Genomic DNA, 17,765 nt, shown 5'->3' with positions numbered 1-17,765 from the left:
CCCTGGAGAAAATATAGCTTCCATATTTCTCATTAACCACATGGAACAAACTGTGCCTTGGGAATCCCTGAAGAAAATATTTTCACCTCATTGTCCGGACCTTTTCCAAGTGGTTTCCGAGGCTTTTGCTCATTTTCTATCCTGCCCCCTTTGCCTGGGGATTATATTGCTGCTGGGCTCATTGATTCCTAAAATTTACCCTGCAGCTTATCAAACCACTGTCTTCCTCCCCTTCCTTTGAAGAAACCACTGTGTGACCAGCTTTGTGAAATAACCAAGAAAGCAGACAGGGGCCAGGATACACGTGTGTTCAACCAAGCCACTGTGACCCTGGGGCCAAGTTGTAAGAGAAAAGACAGAAATGACAAGGATAATGCCTGAAAGATGCGTTAACATGGGTCCCTCCACCAAATTAAAGGAAACATTTTTTTTTTCATTTTTTTTTTTCTTTCTTTTTCTGCAGATAAACGAAACATAATGCAGCTGGAGAAATTAGAGCAAAGGATTCCCCATCCTTCCGTGGGACTTGCCTTCCCCCCACCCCCACCCTCCTCCACAGCGTGTGCTGCTGTCTTCCCGAACTCCCCCAGAGCCAGGAGAGGCCTTGAGATGCTGAGGATTGTCATTTAGTTCCATTTCTTTGTTCCTTGGTTTCATCTTGTGCCCCTGCAGAAGACAAAGAGAAGCCATTTGTTAGATTAAAGATAAGACATCTTCACAGGCTTAGCAAGGAATACCTTTTTAATACAGCCATTTAAATGTCTCTCACCCCTCACATGGGCCCAGGAATATCTTATTTGACTATCAAAGAGCTTTGGATAGCTGAGCTGTAATTGCTGGCACATGGTATCTTTAAAGAGCATATAAATCACTGCTAATAAATGTATACCACATTGACAATGAGCTTTGGCTCATGGGGACGACTAACTCAATTCTTCAAAGTATTCTTTGAAAACTGTAACCCTGAGTTGATGTGGCTTCCCTTTGCAGGCCCATGCACACACTCTAGTTTCCAGGGATCTGCATCTAAATAATAACAATTTTCATAATGCTGCTTTGCAAAAGTAATTGATGGTTACGCCACCACTTGAGACTGTACTTATTAAATTATCTGCCTTGTTCACTTCCCATGAGAGAATGCTAAGAAGACATTGTGCCCTGGAAGAGCCTATACTCATTATTATTTTTTTTTTTTGGATTTTTAAAATTGAGGTATAATCCGCCTACAGGAAAACATGCATATTTAAGCATATATTTCAATCTGTTTTGAAAAATGCATACATTAAACCCACACCATCATCAAGATAGACATCATCTCATCACCCCAGGAAGTTCCCTTCCCTACTACCCCACTTCTGCTGGAACGAGTAAATGATCTGATGTCTATTTCCATAAATTAGTTGTTTTCTGCCCTAGAACTCTCTACAAATGGAATCATACATGTCTTGGTTATTCTCTTTCTGTCCTTCGTGTCTCTCCATGCGTCTTTTATATTACTGCATTTTAATTTGTTTATTCAATTGCTGTTAATGTTTTAGTGTTGCTCTTTTCTAATTGTTTTACATCTGCTTTTATCTGTTTCATCATCCAAATGTAGTTATTTTATAAAATCTTCAAAATTTCCGACTCTCTTACATTCTCATAGTGTTAATTGTCCTGCAATTTCACCTCCTGACTCACACTCAAAATGGATCATTTCCTTGTGTGTTCTGCATGTCTTCAAACTGTTAATTCGACTTCAGAATTTGTTTTTCTTTTGCAGAAATTCCATGGGTTAGTTTCATATTTCCATTTGCCACATACACCAAGGATCACACTGGTCTGTAATCAATTATTAAGTTAATTTTTCAATTTGTTTGTTACTGCATGACTTTTGATCACATAAATTTGTGTTTCAAACTCACAGTGTTTGAATAATGTGGTTTCTCTCTATCATGGGAGCCTTTTTCTTTCCCCATGAATGCCTGGTGCAGATCCAAGTCTTTCTGTTACTTTCTTGAGCTGGAAGTCCCAGATTTATTTATGCGGAGGCATCAGTTCCAGCTCCTTACCTTGAGTGGTTCAAGGTACAAGATGGGCATTAAAATCCGAGACTGTGGTCATAAAGCCCAACTCTGTATCAACAATCTGAAGCCCAAAATTTAGTAGCTTGTAACATGAATGAGTCATTATTTCTCATGATTTTACTATCTGGCCTGGACTCAGGGGGATAGTTCATGTGCTTGACGTGGTACCTGCTGGGGCCAGAACATCTGAAAGGGCCTCTCATTTTCTAGGACTTTTCTCCATGTGACCTCCTTCATTCTATAGGATAACATGGGCTTCTTCCAAAGTGTCTGGTTGAGCTCTTAAAGTTCAACCTAGAAGCCACACTCAGTCTTCCATGTTTCTCTAGAACCAAAGGTTCAGTTTCCATAACCATCTTTACTGCCCTCAAATACTCACTGGAAAACATTTACATTTGGAAAGTGTTCCATTGATTCCTTTAACCCTCCCCCTGTTGTATCCTTATGGTATCCCTGATTTTTTACAATTATGAATTATACAATGCAAAACATTCTTGTATTATGTCTTTGAACTCTCTAATTCTATTTCACTGTATTTCTTTAATTTCCTTGAAGGTATGATTCATGGAGCACAGGCTCCTTCCTTCTGTCAAATAACAAGATCATATTAACAAACCCTTCTGTGTAAATATTGCTGTGGGACTCAGTGACGTTGCACAAATCATTCCTTCTGCCTCTGTGACCACTGTGTTCAGAAACTCGCTGTTGTTTAGGGAGCAGAATTTTGAATTTGAAGTATTTAAACTTTCCTTTATTAGCCAGGTGACCTTGTGCAAGTTATTTCTCCTTCTTGGAATTTAGTTTCCTTAAACTAATTTTGCACTTTAAGTTTTGATACCTGGCCTGTAATCCCAGCACCTTGGGAGGCTGAGGCAGGTAGATCACTAGAGATCAGGAATTCGAAACCAGCCTGGCCAACATGGCAAAACCTCATCTCTACTAAAAATATAAAAAATTAGCCAGGCATGGTAGCATGTGCCTGTAATCCCAGCTACTCAGGAAGCTGAGGCAGGAGAATCGCTTGAACCAAGGAGGTGGAGGTCGCAGCGAGCCAAGATTGTGCCACTACACTGTAGCCTGGGTAACAGAGTGAGACACTGTCTCAAAAAAAAAAAAAATAGTTTTTTCATCTGATTAATTTGGGTCAACATATAGATTCATTTTTAATTTCAAGAAAAATATCATTTTGATAACCAAGAAAAACAGATTAATCTTGGCACTTTGTCTGGATACTGGTCACACAGGAAAGTAATAATGTCTGTAAGAAAAATTCTAAACAAGAAGTCTATAGTTTATTGGCAGCAAAAGGTTACAAGGAAAGGAAACACTGAGGAGCTTGCATTTAAATTGTTCAGGGTTAGTCTCACTTCATTACTTTTTAATGGAAACCTCTCAACCATATCATTTCTGTAGCTTAGCAGGGTATTTTAAATACATAAAGAAAGTAAAAAAAAAAAAAAGGAGAAATGTTTATAAGAACATGTTTGTATGAGCTTATACATTTTAGCAGTCTTATGCTGTACATGCATTACACAGATACCATTACATTTAGTTTTAAATGATGTTCAGGACCACACAGGAATAAGATATGTATTCTTTCACACATTCCCAGGCTTTATTCTTTCGTGATGCTGGCACAGCCAAGCCTCCTATGAGAGTGTAGAGAACCAACAAGAACATGCAGGAAGTGCAGGGAGGTGTGGGAGCAAGGGTATCAACACATCATTTGTGCCCTCCATTCGATGGCCCATGATTCATTTGTTCAATAGTTTTTTTTCCCACTAAATATTTTAAACCAGGAGTTGGAACGGTTATAACAGCAAGCACAATTTCCTTCTAATTCTTCTCATCAGCCCTCAGGGTATGGAAAAGGATTATAGCCCACTCATGTAGTAGTGTAAAGGAGGCTTAGCATGACTAGCTCCATTTTGATCCCCTCTGCTCCCATCCAGTGATATTGTTAGGTTAATTGCTTTTGCTTATCTCTTCATGTAGGGTGAGCTAACTATGGAAGGAATTTAGTTTATAGTTTAAAGCAAAGATGACAATAGTCCCTTCCCAAAACTAACCACCAAAGAGATAAAGAGAGTATGCACACAAGTAACAACATTGTGTTAAAGATTTAAAGGAGCACTGTGACCTGACCAATGGCAAAGAAGCTTCACAGCTCCCCCTTGGACCCTTGCTGCAGCCCAGATATCTGTCATCTGTCATCTTCTTGACCTCAGCCACCTCCCTCTTCCCTTACCTCTAAGATAAACGGAGACTAAAATTCTATGAACTTAAGATGATTCTTTCGAACACTAGTCTGCCATCTTCTTGGTTTGCTGGCTCCTGGAATAAAGTCACCTTCCTTGCCTCAGCGCCTTGTCTCTTGATATATTGGCTGCCATGAAGCAAGCAGTATGGCTTTGGTCTCAGTCACACTCATCATTCTAAATATACTTTAGTCTCTACTGAGAGATTTAGAATGTTGGTCTGGAAAAACTCCTAAACATGGTCTGGACCAGGGATTTTATTTCCCTGGGAGTTTCCTGAAGCTCATTCAACATAACCTTTGTGCAGATGCACAGGTCCACAGGTAGTCGTGTGAAAAAACAGGACCTACAGTGGGCTTGTTTCTGTCTAAACACACTCATATTCCTTTATACACACTCCAGGGCAAAGACTGAATGTTATGCTTAAAGACAGCTACACCAAGGAACTCAGCAGGTAGCTTCTAGAAAAGCAATGCTTCAGAATCAGCTTGGAGTTTCTGAAATAATTTGATCACTCCAGGAGGCCAGGGGATGAGATGAAACATTTTTTTTCTTGTCAAAGCATAGAAAACCAGGGTATGCATGGTTTGAATATGCTGTAAGTCATCTTTCCTCCTTCAGAATTGGAAGCTTCTGGGGTAATCCTTTCTCTTTACACTGTGTTATTTGGTTCCAAGATTTTCAAAGTTTATCTCAAGCCATGCTGTGGTAACTTGGCAAAACCAAGGGAAATCCAATAAGTCATTTAATAGCTCTTAGGTCTGGTTGATCCATTGAAAATCTCACCACAGGGGGCATCTTACCTATTAGTTGATCTTCTTGTTGACTCTCTGTTGGGTCTTCTACATTGTCAACCTGAGTATTCATTTCAACTATCACCAGAAAAAAAAAAAAGTTAAATATTCATTAAACCTAAATCTCTGAAACACATTAAAATGGCCTGTGATTGGACACTTTAGTGATTTCCTATTTGATGCCTCTTTTCCATTTGTTTTCATTCTTTCAAGATTTTGGAACAATTCTTGTAGATTTTTACTGGCGGAGGTAGAGGATATACCTCAGATGTCCCCTCCAAATGTCACATTGAAATGTAATCCCCAGTGTTGGAGATGGGACCTGGGGAAAGGTGATTGGGTTACAGGGATGTATCCCTCTTGAATGGTTCAGTGCCATCTCCTTAGTGATGAGTGATTTCACATGAGATCTGGTTGTTTAAAAGTGTGTAACATGTCATCTCTCTCTCTCTTGCTTCTGTTCTGGCCATGTGAGATGCGTGCTTCCCTCCCGTCCCGTCATGATTGTAAGCTTCCTGAGGTCCTCACCAGACGCAGATGCTGGTACCATGCTTCCTGTAAAGCCTGCAGAACCATGACACAATTAAACCTCTTTTATTTTTAAATTATCCAGTCTTGGATATTCCTTTATAGCAACACAAAAATGGCCTAACATAGTGGAGGAGGGCAGGATTGCTCTTCACTCAACTGTAGAAACTGATTTGTCCTTTCAGACCAGATTTTTGTGTTGACAGTTTGGATGTACATATTGTAATTCTTGGATAAATTCAAAGGCTTTAATATCTAAGAAAATAAAGAGAGAAGGCAAAGCAAAGCAGATCACTGACATGCAGAGAGGTAAGCAGCTCGCTCCAAAATGTCAATATCAGGCCTGTTTGGTCTGACATACTTTCAATTTCAGAAATCAAAACAGACCTTGTAGACTTGCCAATGGCTGCTGCAGTGGCAGTGGGCAGTCGTGAAATAAAAAAGCAGACCATCTAGCCAGATCCCCTAATTGTGATAAAACATGTGCTTTTACTTGACTCAGTGTATTCTATGTGAGCATTTGCATAAAAATAGAATGCATAATTACTGCCATTCTCCAGAAGTAGCCCAGAGCAACCATAGCATTCACTTGACAAATTTCCAAGGGTCAGCAGGTTTAATTAGATTGATATTTTTTTCAAGCATCAAAGCCCACATTATAAGCTGAGAGACTGAATATACAAATAGACAATGGCCAGATCATATATAATGATAGAATTCTGACTTAAAACCTCTGTAGAAGTTAGCCTAGGCAACCAAAACACAGTCTCAGCAGCAACAGACTCAGAATGGTAAGGACTCAGTCAGTGACTGTCAGTGTGCCCATTTTTTGCCCCTGCTTCCAACTTGGGACCAACCAAGGAAAGCCAAATGTATTCCCTCATACAGTCACTTAAGGTGGCCCACTTCCAGTTAGCCATGTCCAGCTTCTCTATGCCAACAATCTCCAATCAGAGGATGCTTGAAGCTCATTCAACATAGCAAACTCTTTTTTAATGTATAAAGGGGGGTTTCCCATCTCCTGCTTACATTTGAGCCTGCCAAACACAAGTGATAATGGCCTCCCTTGTTATAGTTACCTTTGAATAAGTAACCACTATTTCTCCTCATCTGGGCGGTTTTCATTTATTGGTACAAAACCAACAGCCTAAATCTCTTTTTTAAATAGTGGCAGGTGCTGACTTTCACACTTCAAAGAGGCTTGCAAGAGAGAATGACATTATATGGCGTCCACCAAACTCTCTCCCAATAAGGAAGGCTTTAAAAGCAGGTCTCCTTGTTCTCACTTGCAAACTGTCCTGAGTTTCTAATGATGTGTGAACTCATTTTAAACCCAATAAATAAATTGGCCAGATGCAGCAACCCTATGTAAGTATAAGCATTCATTTGCCGTCCAACCAGGTCCGAAAAGTTATTGTAAGTTCACCCTTCTCAGTGTGGGAATGTGCAGGGTAAAATGCAGGAGAGCATTCCTGTTCTGTTTCTTCTTCCAACCAAGGGATGCCAGCTCTAAAACCTACTAATAAATGGTAGTATAAGAAACATCCCATCATCAAATAAGTTTGGGAAAAGCAACTCTAAACAAGTTTCTTTACCTCTAAGATTTCTGAGAGCCTGCGATCGTCTGCTGTGTATAGTGAATCTCCAAGTGAGGATTAAAACTCAGTATTTTCCACATTTACTTCCCTTTTATCCATGGGCCTGATACTCCTCAAAATATGATTTGTTAAGAACCATGTCTACGGCATCACAACCAAGCTGAAGCACATTTAGTTCAACTGCTCATAAATAACATATGGTGGCTCCTAATGGATGGGTCTGGGGCTTAAAAACATTATACTTATGGGTAGTGCAGGCCCATGAGTAAAAAGTCAATTTGGGAAATATAAGCTGATGGGCTTATAATTAAGGGAGGCAATTCAGGTGATGATAAGCTGGTGGGAACAGGGAATACCTGCTATAGGAAATTCTATTTAAAACTACAAATAATATCCACCATTGGCTTTTTTCTGAGGTCATTATCAACTCAAAGTAATTTGTTTTTTCTTTTCCTTTGGCTAAAATAACCCAAATGGCAAGATACTTATTACATCAGTTAAGCTCAAATAGTTGTTTCTCTAATGTAAGCAATGGTATTTCAAAGGGCCCTTAGCATTGTTGTGCAGGGGAAAGGGGTTATTAATATTCCTGGGGTTCAGACTCTTTAGATGCTGACAAAATTAGATTAAGCTTTAAAAGCTTTTTTGAAAATTTATTTTTAAGGTGATTTTAAAGGCTCGCTATGTTTTTAAACAAGGCATTGAAGGTGATCCAGTGGAGTGAAATGATGAAGTTATAAGAACAATCTTAGCCCAAACCCAATGTAGGATAACAGTAGGCTAAGTACCTTAGCCCAGACTCAATGGAGCAGGATAACAGTAGGCTAAGTACCTTAGCCCAGACTCAATGGAGCAGGATAACAGTAGGCTAAGTACCTTTTACGGAAGTAAGTAATGCTTCCATAAAGTTCACTAAGTTGATTTCAGTTCAGTTTAGCCTTGAAATTATCTATTGCAGCCTCAGAATTGTAAGATATGATTAAACGAAGACATATGCTATTTAAAAATAGCTAGAAACAGGTTTTTAATTTTTTTGTTTTCATTTTTGAGAGAGGCTGCCATTTTTATTAGTTTCCAGTAGAAAATGGTTTTTGAAATTTACTATGTTCTAACTAAATATGTTGCTTTATAGAACAGATAGCTCCTTTAATCCTAGATTACACATAGAAAATGTGCCTGATTTGTAGTCTTCATGGGCTCCAATAGCTCAGAACCTTACCATCAGGACCTGGAGTGTTTTCTAGGTCACTGGAGCCTTCTTCACTTTTCCCAAGCAGTCTAGGTGTGTCCTTGCCTAGAGCCGAAAGAGAAAAAGACCACAGTCCCTGATTAGTAGAGAATTATAACAGCCTGAGGGCCAATCATTTCTGTCACCCTCCATTGCCTTTAAAATTCGAAAATACTCCTGGGATTTAACTTCTTTTGCAGAAAAGGTTAAAAGAGGAAACAGTGGGTTGAATTGCTTGAAGTGCTCTTTAATTTGTAAGATCACATATTTACATATATGATTTCTCAAATCAGAAATCTGGTAGCATGACAGCAGGAAACGTTGATTTCCTCAGAACAACCTACAGTTTAAATTTAGGGAATTGTGTCTGTATGCATGGGTGGGTGTGAGAGAGAGTTTATGTAGCTTAACCTTAGACAAGGAAAAAGTGAAAATGTATTTTGCCTTAGGCCTGCCTGAAACTGAAAGATTCATTCTCTTGGTAGTGAGAGTTTTTGTTGTTGTTGTTGTTTGTTTTTTAAACAAATGAATGGTTTAGTTGTTTCCTTAGGAGACTTCTAATGCTGCCATTTTGGATTGCTGAGAATTTTGTTGTTTGTAGATTTCCTTTGTGGCTGGACTCTATTTGCACAGCTTCACAAGGTGCTTTAATAAGATGCTTCAAAGTAAAATAATTGTGTTTCATATTGTAAAAACATTTTCAGATATTCAAAAGGACAACCATTTCTTTCTTCTTAATCTCTCTTATGTTTTTACAACTTGAAGAGCAAGGACATTTGTAAATACAAATACATATATAAAGTGCTAGAAAACCCATAATTTTAAAGGTTTTATGATTCCTGTACATTTTTAAAGAGAGGATTAAATTTATTTTCATTACTTGATTACTTACTGTGCCCAGAGTATGTGAAGCTTCATCTGCCTATGTGGTGAGAAGGAAGCAAGGAAAGGAAAGATCCGGTTTATAATCTCTTCAAAGGAAGAGATCTTCAGAGGTAGAATTTGTACTCTTAGTAATGATTTACTGAGGCTGACAATTAAGAAATATGATTTGAAGGTGACTGGGCTCTGAGCTTAGGTAGATGAATGGCAGAGAGGTCATTAATGGATGACATATAAAACAAGCAGAGTGGGGAAAGAAGCAGAAAGCCATTTTAAAGTCTGAAGTTCAGGAGAATTTATGTGAGATCAAACAAGTTTTGCATCTAGCACTGAGGAGAGAATTATGAGGAGAGAATTATGAATTACGCATGTGGGTATTTGGGAGACGCCAAGATAGAGTAACATTCATAATAAGAGAGTAGTTGAAAGAATTCAGGAAAAGGATAACACAAGGGAAAAAAGGACTCATGGTCTCCTCAGTTCTTCGAGGACAAGATGAAAGTCACTGTGTCCATAGTGCTTTTCACTAGTTTCTGAGAATGAGGTGGAAAAGGAAAAACAAAACTTGGAAATTCCAGCTGGACCTGTCAGCACTATATAATATCTTTCTCACACTGCCTATTCTAGAAATGTGCCATTTGTCAATTGCTCATCAACATATTCCTTGAACACACAATTACAGAGGAAACCATTGGTGAATTCCCTGAAGCCCGGGAGCAGGAAAACTTTGCAAAGTATGCCTTAGAACACGGAAATAATAGGGAGCAAGAATGAAATATCTGACTTTATAAACATAATAAACTTGTTAGTGAAAAGAAAATAAATGTTTAAAAAGCTACAAATTCAGGGAAAATACTTGCACCTTTTATCATAGACAAAGTGCTATTAAAATCTTTAATATATAAAGCCTTCTGAAAATGGAGATGAAGAAAACCACCAACTTAATAGGAAAATGGGCAAGAGATTTAAAAGACAGTTAATAAAAGAAGATATAAAAATGGCCGATAAAACACATGAAAAGGTAATTCAGTTTGCTAACAACAAAAGGAATGCAAATTAATATTACAATGAGAAAGGGATTTCTGTCTAAGGTGGGCTGTCATGATCCAGACAAAACCTCTACGAAGAACAGCTAGAATCACCAAATGAGTGCCAGGAATGCAGGACAAACCTGAGGACATGAAAACTGATGAAGCTCACATGAGACTGTCTCAAGAAGTTGAACAGAACCTGCAGATGTTTTGTGAGGCTAGGGGCAGGGAGCAAAACTTGAAACTTGGGGTCTACCAAGGAGAGGTATCCTGCTAAGTACCTCAGGTTTTCAGTGGGGTCCCCCGAAGGGTTATATCCTGGGGGTAAGGAAGAATGTGAAATAGACCAGCTTTTTTAAAAAAAACCTTAAGTCTAACTTTTAATTAATAAAATTCCTGATTGAATTATAGTGCTCTGGTCTTTCCTACCTGACTGTTGGAAGCAAAAGTAAATCTTCTCTGGAGGAAGATTAAAAGCCTCAAGTTATCTCTACAGTTTTTCAAACACAGTGTCCAGCGTTCAATACAAAAATTACCTGGCTTTTCAGAGGACTAAGAACAAGTCACTGAAAACCAGGAGAATAAAATATATGACATATGGACATGCATCAGAGATCCAGGTATTACAGATGCAACTTAAATAGTGATTAATATATATATTTTGGAAATTGGATGCCAAGTTGAATAATTTTTATGAAAATGTAGTTTATCAGATAACTGGATACTTTTTTAAAAGTCAGGTGAAAATTCTAGAACTTAAACACACACACATACACACACACACACACACACACACAAAACAAGTTAAGAATTTGATACGTGATTTTGACAGCAGGTAGACACAGTTGAAGAGGAGATTAGTAAGCCAAAAGTTGGTCAGAAAAATATATAAAGCCTAAACTGCAGATGAAAACCACAGATAAGAGTGAAGGAAGTATATGATATAGATTTACCCTATGTAAAATAGAGCAAAAGGAATATTTTAAGAGATAATGTCTGATAATTTGCCAAAATTAATGAAAGATATCTCAAACCAGTGAGATGACTCTTATGATTCCCAAGCAAGATTAATGAAAAAAAACTATCACTCCGTCCAAACATTGTAAAACTACTGAAAACCAACATTAAAGAAAGAACATAAAGTTATCTAGTGAATAAAGATGCATTAACTTCAAAATAACAACAGTAAGATTTAAAGATAAATTCACAACAAGAATAATGAAAGCCAGAGATAATGCAATGACATCTTTGAAATGTTAAAGAAAAAACTTTCAAATTTGAATTTGACCTAAAATATTTTTCAGAGAATGCAGCTGAGAGAGTGTGGTATCCACAGACCTATACTGAAGAAATAGTTTCCACTACACTCAAAAACAGATTCCAGGTAGACTATGGAACTCAATGTGAAAGGTCATGTGGACAAAGACCTTCACATCATTATGCAAAACTTTCTTACAGAGGACAGAGCATCAACCATTAGAGCAAAATAAGCCAAAGCACTTCTCTACAGAATATCTAAGAAATAAACATATAAAAGACAGAGAACCCAATAGAAAGTGGAAAAGACACAGACAGACATGTCACAAAAGAGGATATTGTGGCTAGTCAATTATTTTCAGTGACTGTGACCAAATCTCATAGCATTTAAAAGCCTTGGCTTTTTCACTAGTAAAATGATTATAAAATATTCCTACTCATCTTAATTCCCTGGGACATTATCAGAGCTATTTAAAATATAATAATATTATTATTTATACGAAATGATTACTGTAGAAAAAAATTAATTGATAAACTCTATCTAAACATTACTTTCTTGATTCTTTTCTTAGGGTCCTTGTTTGTGATGGGATCTAGGGGTACCTACAGCTGATTCTTTCAGGGAATATCTTTCTAAGTTGTTACTCTCCATGGTAATAACCCTGGTTACATTACTATGGAGAAACCCTTCTGGTATCACAGAGAACTTTCAATCTAATAGCGATAATTCTAGTCTACTAAACAATGCTCAGTGAAGTAAGAGAGGATACAAAACACTTTCAAGAGCTACATAAGAGAGAGGAAAAAGTTGAAGAAAGCAAAATGCAAATGACAAAACAGTAAACAATTAAATTTTTTGTTCTATGCCTGTCCTTCTAACCTCATTTCACAATGGAATGTGTGAGAAATGTTGTGCCACTGTATTAGCATAGATTAGTGTGAGATTCAACGGCAGGTTTGGAGTCCATGAAAGAGAGAAAAAAAACAAACTTGTAGCTCTGTATACCGCTATATTCCTGGAACAGAGAGAAGTATTGTCTGTCAGATCTGCTTTCCAAGATTCCAATTCCATGGGATTTTGAAAGGGATTGTTCATTAATTTAATGTCATGAGTGCACATGAGGTTTTCATGTATGTGTGTGCATGTGCTGTGAATATGTGTATGTGTGCAATGGTATGTTTATGTGACTTTGCATGCGCACGTGCGTGTGTGTGTGTGTGTTTGTGTGTGTGTGTGTGTGTGTGTGTGTTTGGAAAGAGGGAGAGGAATGACAGACATTTCTTAGTCTGACATGCATGTGAAGCTGGTACTATCCTAATAGCTTCTACACTGCTGGGCAGTGCAACTGAATGCCCTAAAGAAATGAATCCATTTCACATAGACAACATAATCTGATAAAAACAAAAATGGCCTCTGTGGCCTATTTATTCCAGTTTGCCCCTCCTTCTCTCCATTTTGATTGCTGCTGGTTGAAACACAAACAAGAGGTACATTCCAGAGCTCCTAGCAGGGGATAAAAGACGCAGAAATAGAAAGAGTCTGCGACATTCAGTACCATTTTCATTTTCTATCAACAACTGCAGCCCTTGATTATAGCAACTTTTTCTAGGTTAGTGGAGTTACATAAAAAGTGATGAATGAAGCAGATGTCATCATAGAAGAAAAGATACTGAGATGCACACAGAATGTAGTTAACTTGACTTTTAAATGCATAAACAAGGAGAGATTTTGGAGGGGTTCTTCAGGCTTTTCTTTTGAGATGTGTATTGACAATAAACTTCACACAACAAACAGAATTCCAAATAATTATTTTGCAGAATCTGTAGTTGCCTAGGTGATATGATAGGTACAGAGAGCAGGGCCTGTCTGGATTCAATTGTATTGAATTAAAGTGGTATTGACCTAAAGCAAACCTCCTTGAACCACCTGGACAACTTTTGCCATACCTATGTTCCAACTTCACTATTAATGTAATTGGACTAGATAATTAGTTGAGAAATGTTTCCTTCCTACTTGCCACCCTCATGGGGATCTACTTCACTCTCTCTTGACACCGGGCTTACTTATGAAATTTGCTTTGGCCAGTGGGATATTGGCAGAAGTGTGTCAAGGAGAGACTTGAAATGCTTTTGACAGCCGGGGCTTTCTTCTCAGGCTCCTACCTTTAACCCCAAGAAAAACATGCATTAGGGGCAGCTCATCCAAGGAGAATGAGACTAGGACTCAGCTCACAGCTGGACATACTTCCTGGCCCAGACTATTTGCAGTTGACCGTAATATCCATGAGCAAAAGAACAGGCAACTGTTCTAAATCCCCTGAGGTTGAAGATGGTTCAGTATGAAGCATTATTGTGGTGATAGCTAACTAACACACCTAATAATACACTTTTAATAGAATCAGTCCTAAATTTTTCTTAATTTTGTCCCATAGAAATTACAGCTATGAAATCATGAGCTTCATTGGTGGCTAATTTTTTAACATGTCATAATGAGTTAATCTCTACATCACCTAAAATCAGCTATCAAACTACAAATGGTGCATGTACAAAACTTCAAGAAACATTGAATAAATGTATACAGAGGAGAAGTCCCTTAACAGGCTAAACTCTGCTCACTTCTTTTCCTCTCGGTAGATACCCAGTACTGGGATTGCTGGATCAAATGGTAGTTCTACATCTGAAAAAGATACTTACACATGCACATTTATAGCAGCACAATTCACAACTGCAAAATCATGGAACCGATCCAAATGCCCATCAGTCAACTAGCGGATAAAGAAACTCTGTGTGTGTGTATGTGTCTTTGTGTGTGTCTGTGTGTGTGTGTAGATGCTTTTCCACAAACTGCTCCTTATAGTCAAGTCACCAGTACTATCTAATCACCACGTGATTCCAACAGCCATAAACTAAATAAATTTAACCTCTAAAAGAGTATTTCAGTCCCTGATAATGGCATGGGTTTATTCATTCGCATAGCTGTAGTAATGTCCAGGTATTTTATGAAAATCCATGGGGGTGGAAGGGGTAAACACCTGCTCTTAAAATTCATCCAGTTTGAAAGGAGGCAATATAAATATATAAATCATATGTATATATATATACATATATATATATATTTACATATATGATGGAATACTATTCAGCCATTGAAAGGAATGAATTAACAGCATTTGCAATGACCTGGATGAGATTGGAGACTATAATTCTAAGTGAATTAACTCAGGAATGGAAAACCAAACATCATATGTTATCACTGATGTGTGGGAGCTAAGCTGTGAGGACGCAAAGGCATAAGAATGATACAATGGACACTGCGGACTTGGGGGGAAGAGTGGGATGGGGGGCAAGGGATAAAAGACAACATATATGGTACAGTTTACACTGCTTGAGTGATGGGTGCACCAGGATCTCACAAATCACCACTGAAGAACTTACTCATGTAACCAAATATCACCTGTACCCCAATAACTTATGGAAAAATAAAATAAAGTGTTAAAACGGAATATAATATCAAAAACAAGCAAAAAATAGAATCAACTCTGCTTACTGTGGTATGGTTCTAAAATGGAAGAAAACTGGTCTTGGAGTTTAGGGCATCTGCACGTACATTTACCTCCCAAGCTCAAATGGAAGAAGGCTATTATTCCACATGCATAGACACAAATTTATGTTCTTTTTGAGCTAATGATTGTTTGAAAAGATGAGTTCAATTAGACTTCCAAGACTTCCAAGTTCACTATCTAGTTCTAGAATCCAAGTGCAAGTAAGCGAAAGGAGATCAAAGACCAATTTAATGAGCAATAACAAAGCGTCAATATCAACACCAGCTTGAAGAGCAGCTGAGTGTGTGGTACACTGAGCTGTAAGAATGCTTCCCCACAAACTGCTTCTTATAGCCAAGTCACCAGCACTATCTAAAATTATCATCATGTGGTTCCAACAGCTATAAACTAAATACATTTAAGCTCTAAAAGAGCATTCCAGTCCTTGATAATGGCATGGGTTTATTCATTCACATAGCTGTAGTAATGTCCAGGTTTCATATCCAGATATTTTGTGAAAATCCATAGTGGGGAAGGGGGCAAACACTTGCTCTTAAAATTCATCCAGTTTGAAAGGAGGCAAAAGAAAACAGGTAGCAATTTAATCCACTTTCCTTAAAACAAATGCCATTCAACAAACCACAACTCTAGCCTCTATAAATTCCTTCTCTCACTGAGTATGCCTTTGTTTCTTCTCTCTCTCCATATCTCTCTCCTTCTCTTGTTCCCTCCCCACCTCCTTCCTTTCTTTCTTCCTTCCTCCTTCCCTCCCTCTCTCCTTCTTCCCCTACCTTTCTTACAGCATCCTTTTTCCCTCGTTCCTTCCCTCCTTTATCCATTATTCTTTCATTCTTTTCTTTTTTTCCTCCCTCTTTTCTTCCTTCCTTCATCCCTCCCTCCCTCTTTCTTCTACCTTCCCTCATCCTCATTCTTTCCCTCCCTTTCTCCTTCCCCACCTCCTTTCTTTCTCCTTCCCTCCCTTCCTTTCTTTCTTCCGTGAGTTTAAGATTTATTGTTATGGGCACCTTCATGTTTTATGAAGATTTAATTAACCAAAACAAACTACAATTTAATGAGCTACTAATGTATAATTTTTTTAATGTCAAGTTTCATTTTAGGTATGAGGGTTCATGTGCAGTTTGTTACTTGGGAATATTGCATGATGCTGAGGTCTGGAGTACGGATCCTGTCACCCTGGTAGTGAGCATAGCACCTGATTGGTAGTTTCATCACCCACTCCACTCCCTCCATCCTCTAGCAGTCCACATTGTATATTGTTCCCACATTTATTCCATGCCTGCTTAATGCTTAGCTCCCACTTATAGGTGAAAACATGCTATATGCTAACTGTTAAAAATAGTATGCATTTATTTCTAAATAGAAATAAAGTCCAATAAATCTAATCCTTAAATAACTGTAGTGACATTAAAAAACAAGAACAGAAAGGACACTTACACATAATTAACATATTCAAACTGCTCAGAAAAATGTTGATGAAAAGTGACCCTGAACAACTCTTTCCATATTAAAATTTTCCCATTGTCTTCCCAGAAAAAAAATAATGCACACAATTCCCATCTCTTTTATTCTTTCTCTTCACTCCTCTCTCTCTCTTGCCCTACTTCATACCCTCTCTCTTCTCTGTTTTGATTTATTTAAAATAGAAATGATACTTTATATTCTCTGCCACCTGGCCTTTTTATGTTCTACATAAATATACGTATTTATAATATGTGCATACTTCATTTTAATAGGTATTAGTATATGTGCATTGATTAGTATTGCATTTTAATATGTGCATTGATTTTAATGCCTATTTAATATATGCATTTACTATCTATCAATGAGCATGCCATTGTAATCTGTGTTAATATCTCATTGCATAGATATGAATATATCATAATTTCTTTATCCAGGTCCACACTGGTGGTCTTGGGATGTGTTTCTACACTGTGGCTTTTACAAACAGCTTCAGTGAACATTCTTGCCTTATATTTTGGCAAGTTTTGTAAATACTTCCTGAGGATAAATTCTTAGTGAATTTCTGGATCCAGTGTATGTGCCCTGTTAATCTTAGTAGATGTTACAAAATTTCCTTCCAAAAAGGTCAGATCAATCTGTGCCCCAATTAGGGTATGATAATGATAACGATTTCTCTGCAATCTCCCAGCAGTGAGTATCCTCACGCTTTTCAGAGAAGAAAATAGTATGTCCTCATTGTTTTGATTTATATTACATTATGAGTGAGATCACCCTTTCTTCCTCCCATCTTTTCTTCCTCCTTCTTTGTCTTTTGTCATCTGCTTTTATATTTTACCAATTTTCCTATTTAATTTTTTTCCATGAATTGATTTTTATATATTCTAAACTAAGAAAATTAACCTTCTCTGTTTAATATGTTCTGAATATCTTCTCCTGGACTGTCATCTTCTTCTTTTCTTTAAGATATGTTAAATAAATTTAACTATGATTTCTTCTAAAAGTTTTAGGTATTTTTAAGTGGCATGTTATGAGCCAATATGACCATAAAATTGTTTCTTTATTCAAATTCATTAACTTATCAAAGATATGTTTCAGGGTG

General features: G+C 37.6%; 1 protein-coding gene across 2 annotated transcripts in view; it reads right to left on the bottom strand.

Moving 5' to 3' along the window:
• Positions 1-334: 334 nt before the first annotated feature.
• MACROD2 (mono-ADP ribosylhydrolase 2) overlaps positions 335-17,765 on the bottom strand; it is a 2,030,631-nt gene continuing 2,013,200 nt past the window's right edge. Inside the window, exons 17-19 of one of the 2 annotated variants that reach the window (XM_032248219.1) lie at positions 8,464-8,544; positions 5,128-5,196; positions 335-666 (exon numbers count right to left, since the gene is read on the bottom strand). In XM_032248219.1, the coding sequence (XP_032104110.1) occupies positions 623-666; positions 5,128-5,196; positions 8,464-8,544 (194 nt within the window). In that variant the 3' untranslated portion in view covers positions 335-622. The remainder of the gene's footprint in view (positions 667-5,127; positions 5,197-8,463; positions 8,545-17,765) is intronic. The other variant, XM_032248220.1, reaches the window with a different exon arrangement.

This window comes from Sapajus apella, unplaced genomic scaffold (genome assembly GCF_009761245.1).
Source record: "Sapajus apella isolate SASKATOON/1434 unplaced genomic scaffold, GSC_monkey_1.0 scaffold65, whole genome shotgun sequence".
Taxonomy (NCBI): Eukaryota; Metazoa; Chordata; class Mammalia; order Primates; family Cebidae; genus Sapajus; species Sapajus apella.
This window is presented reverse-complemented; position numbering and strand designations above follow the sequence as displayed.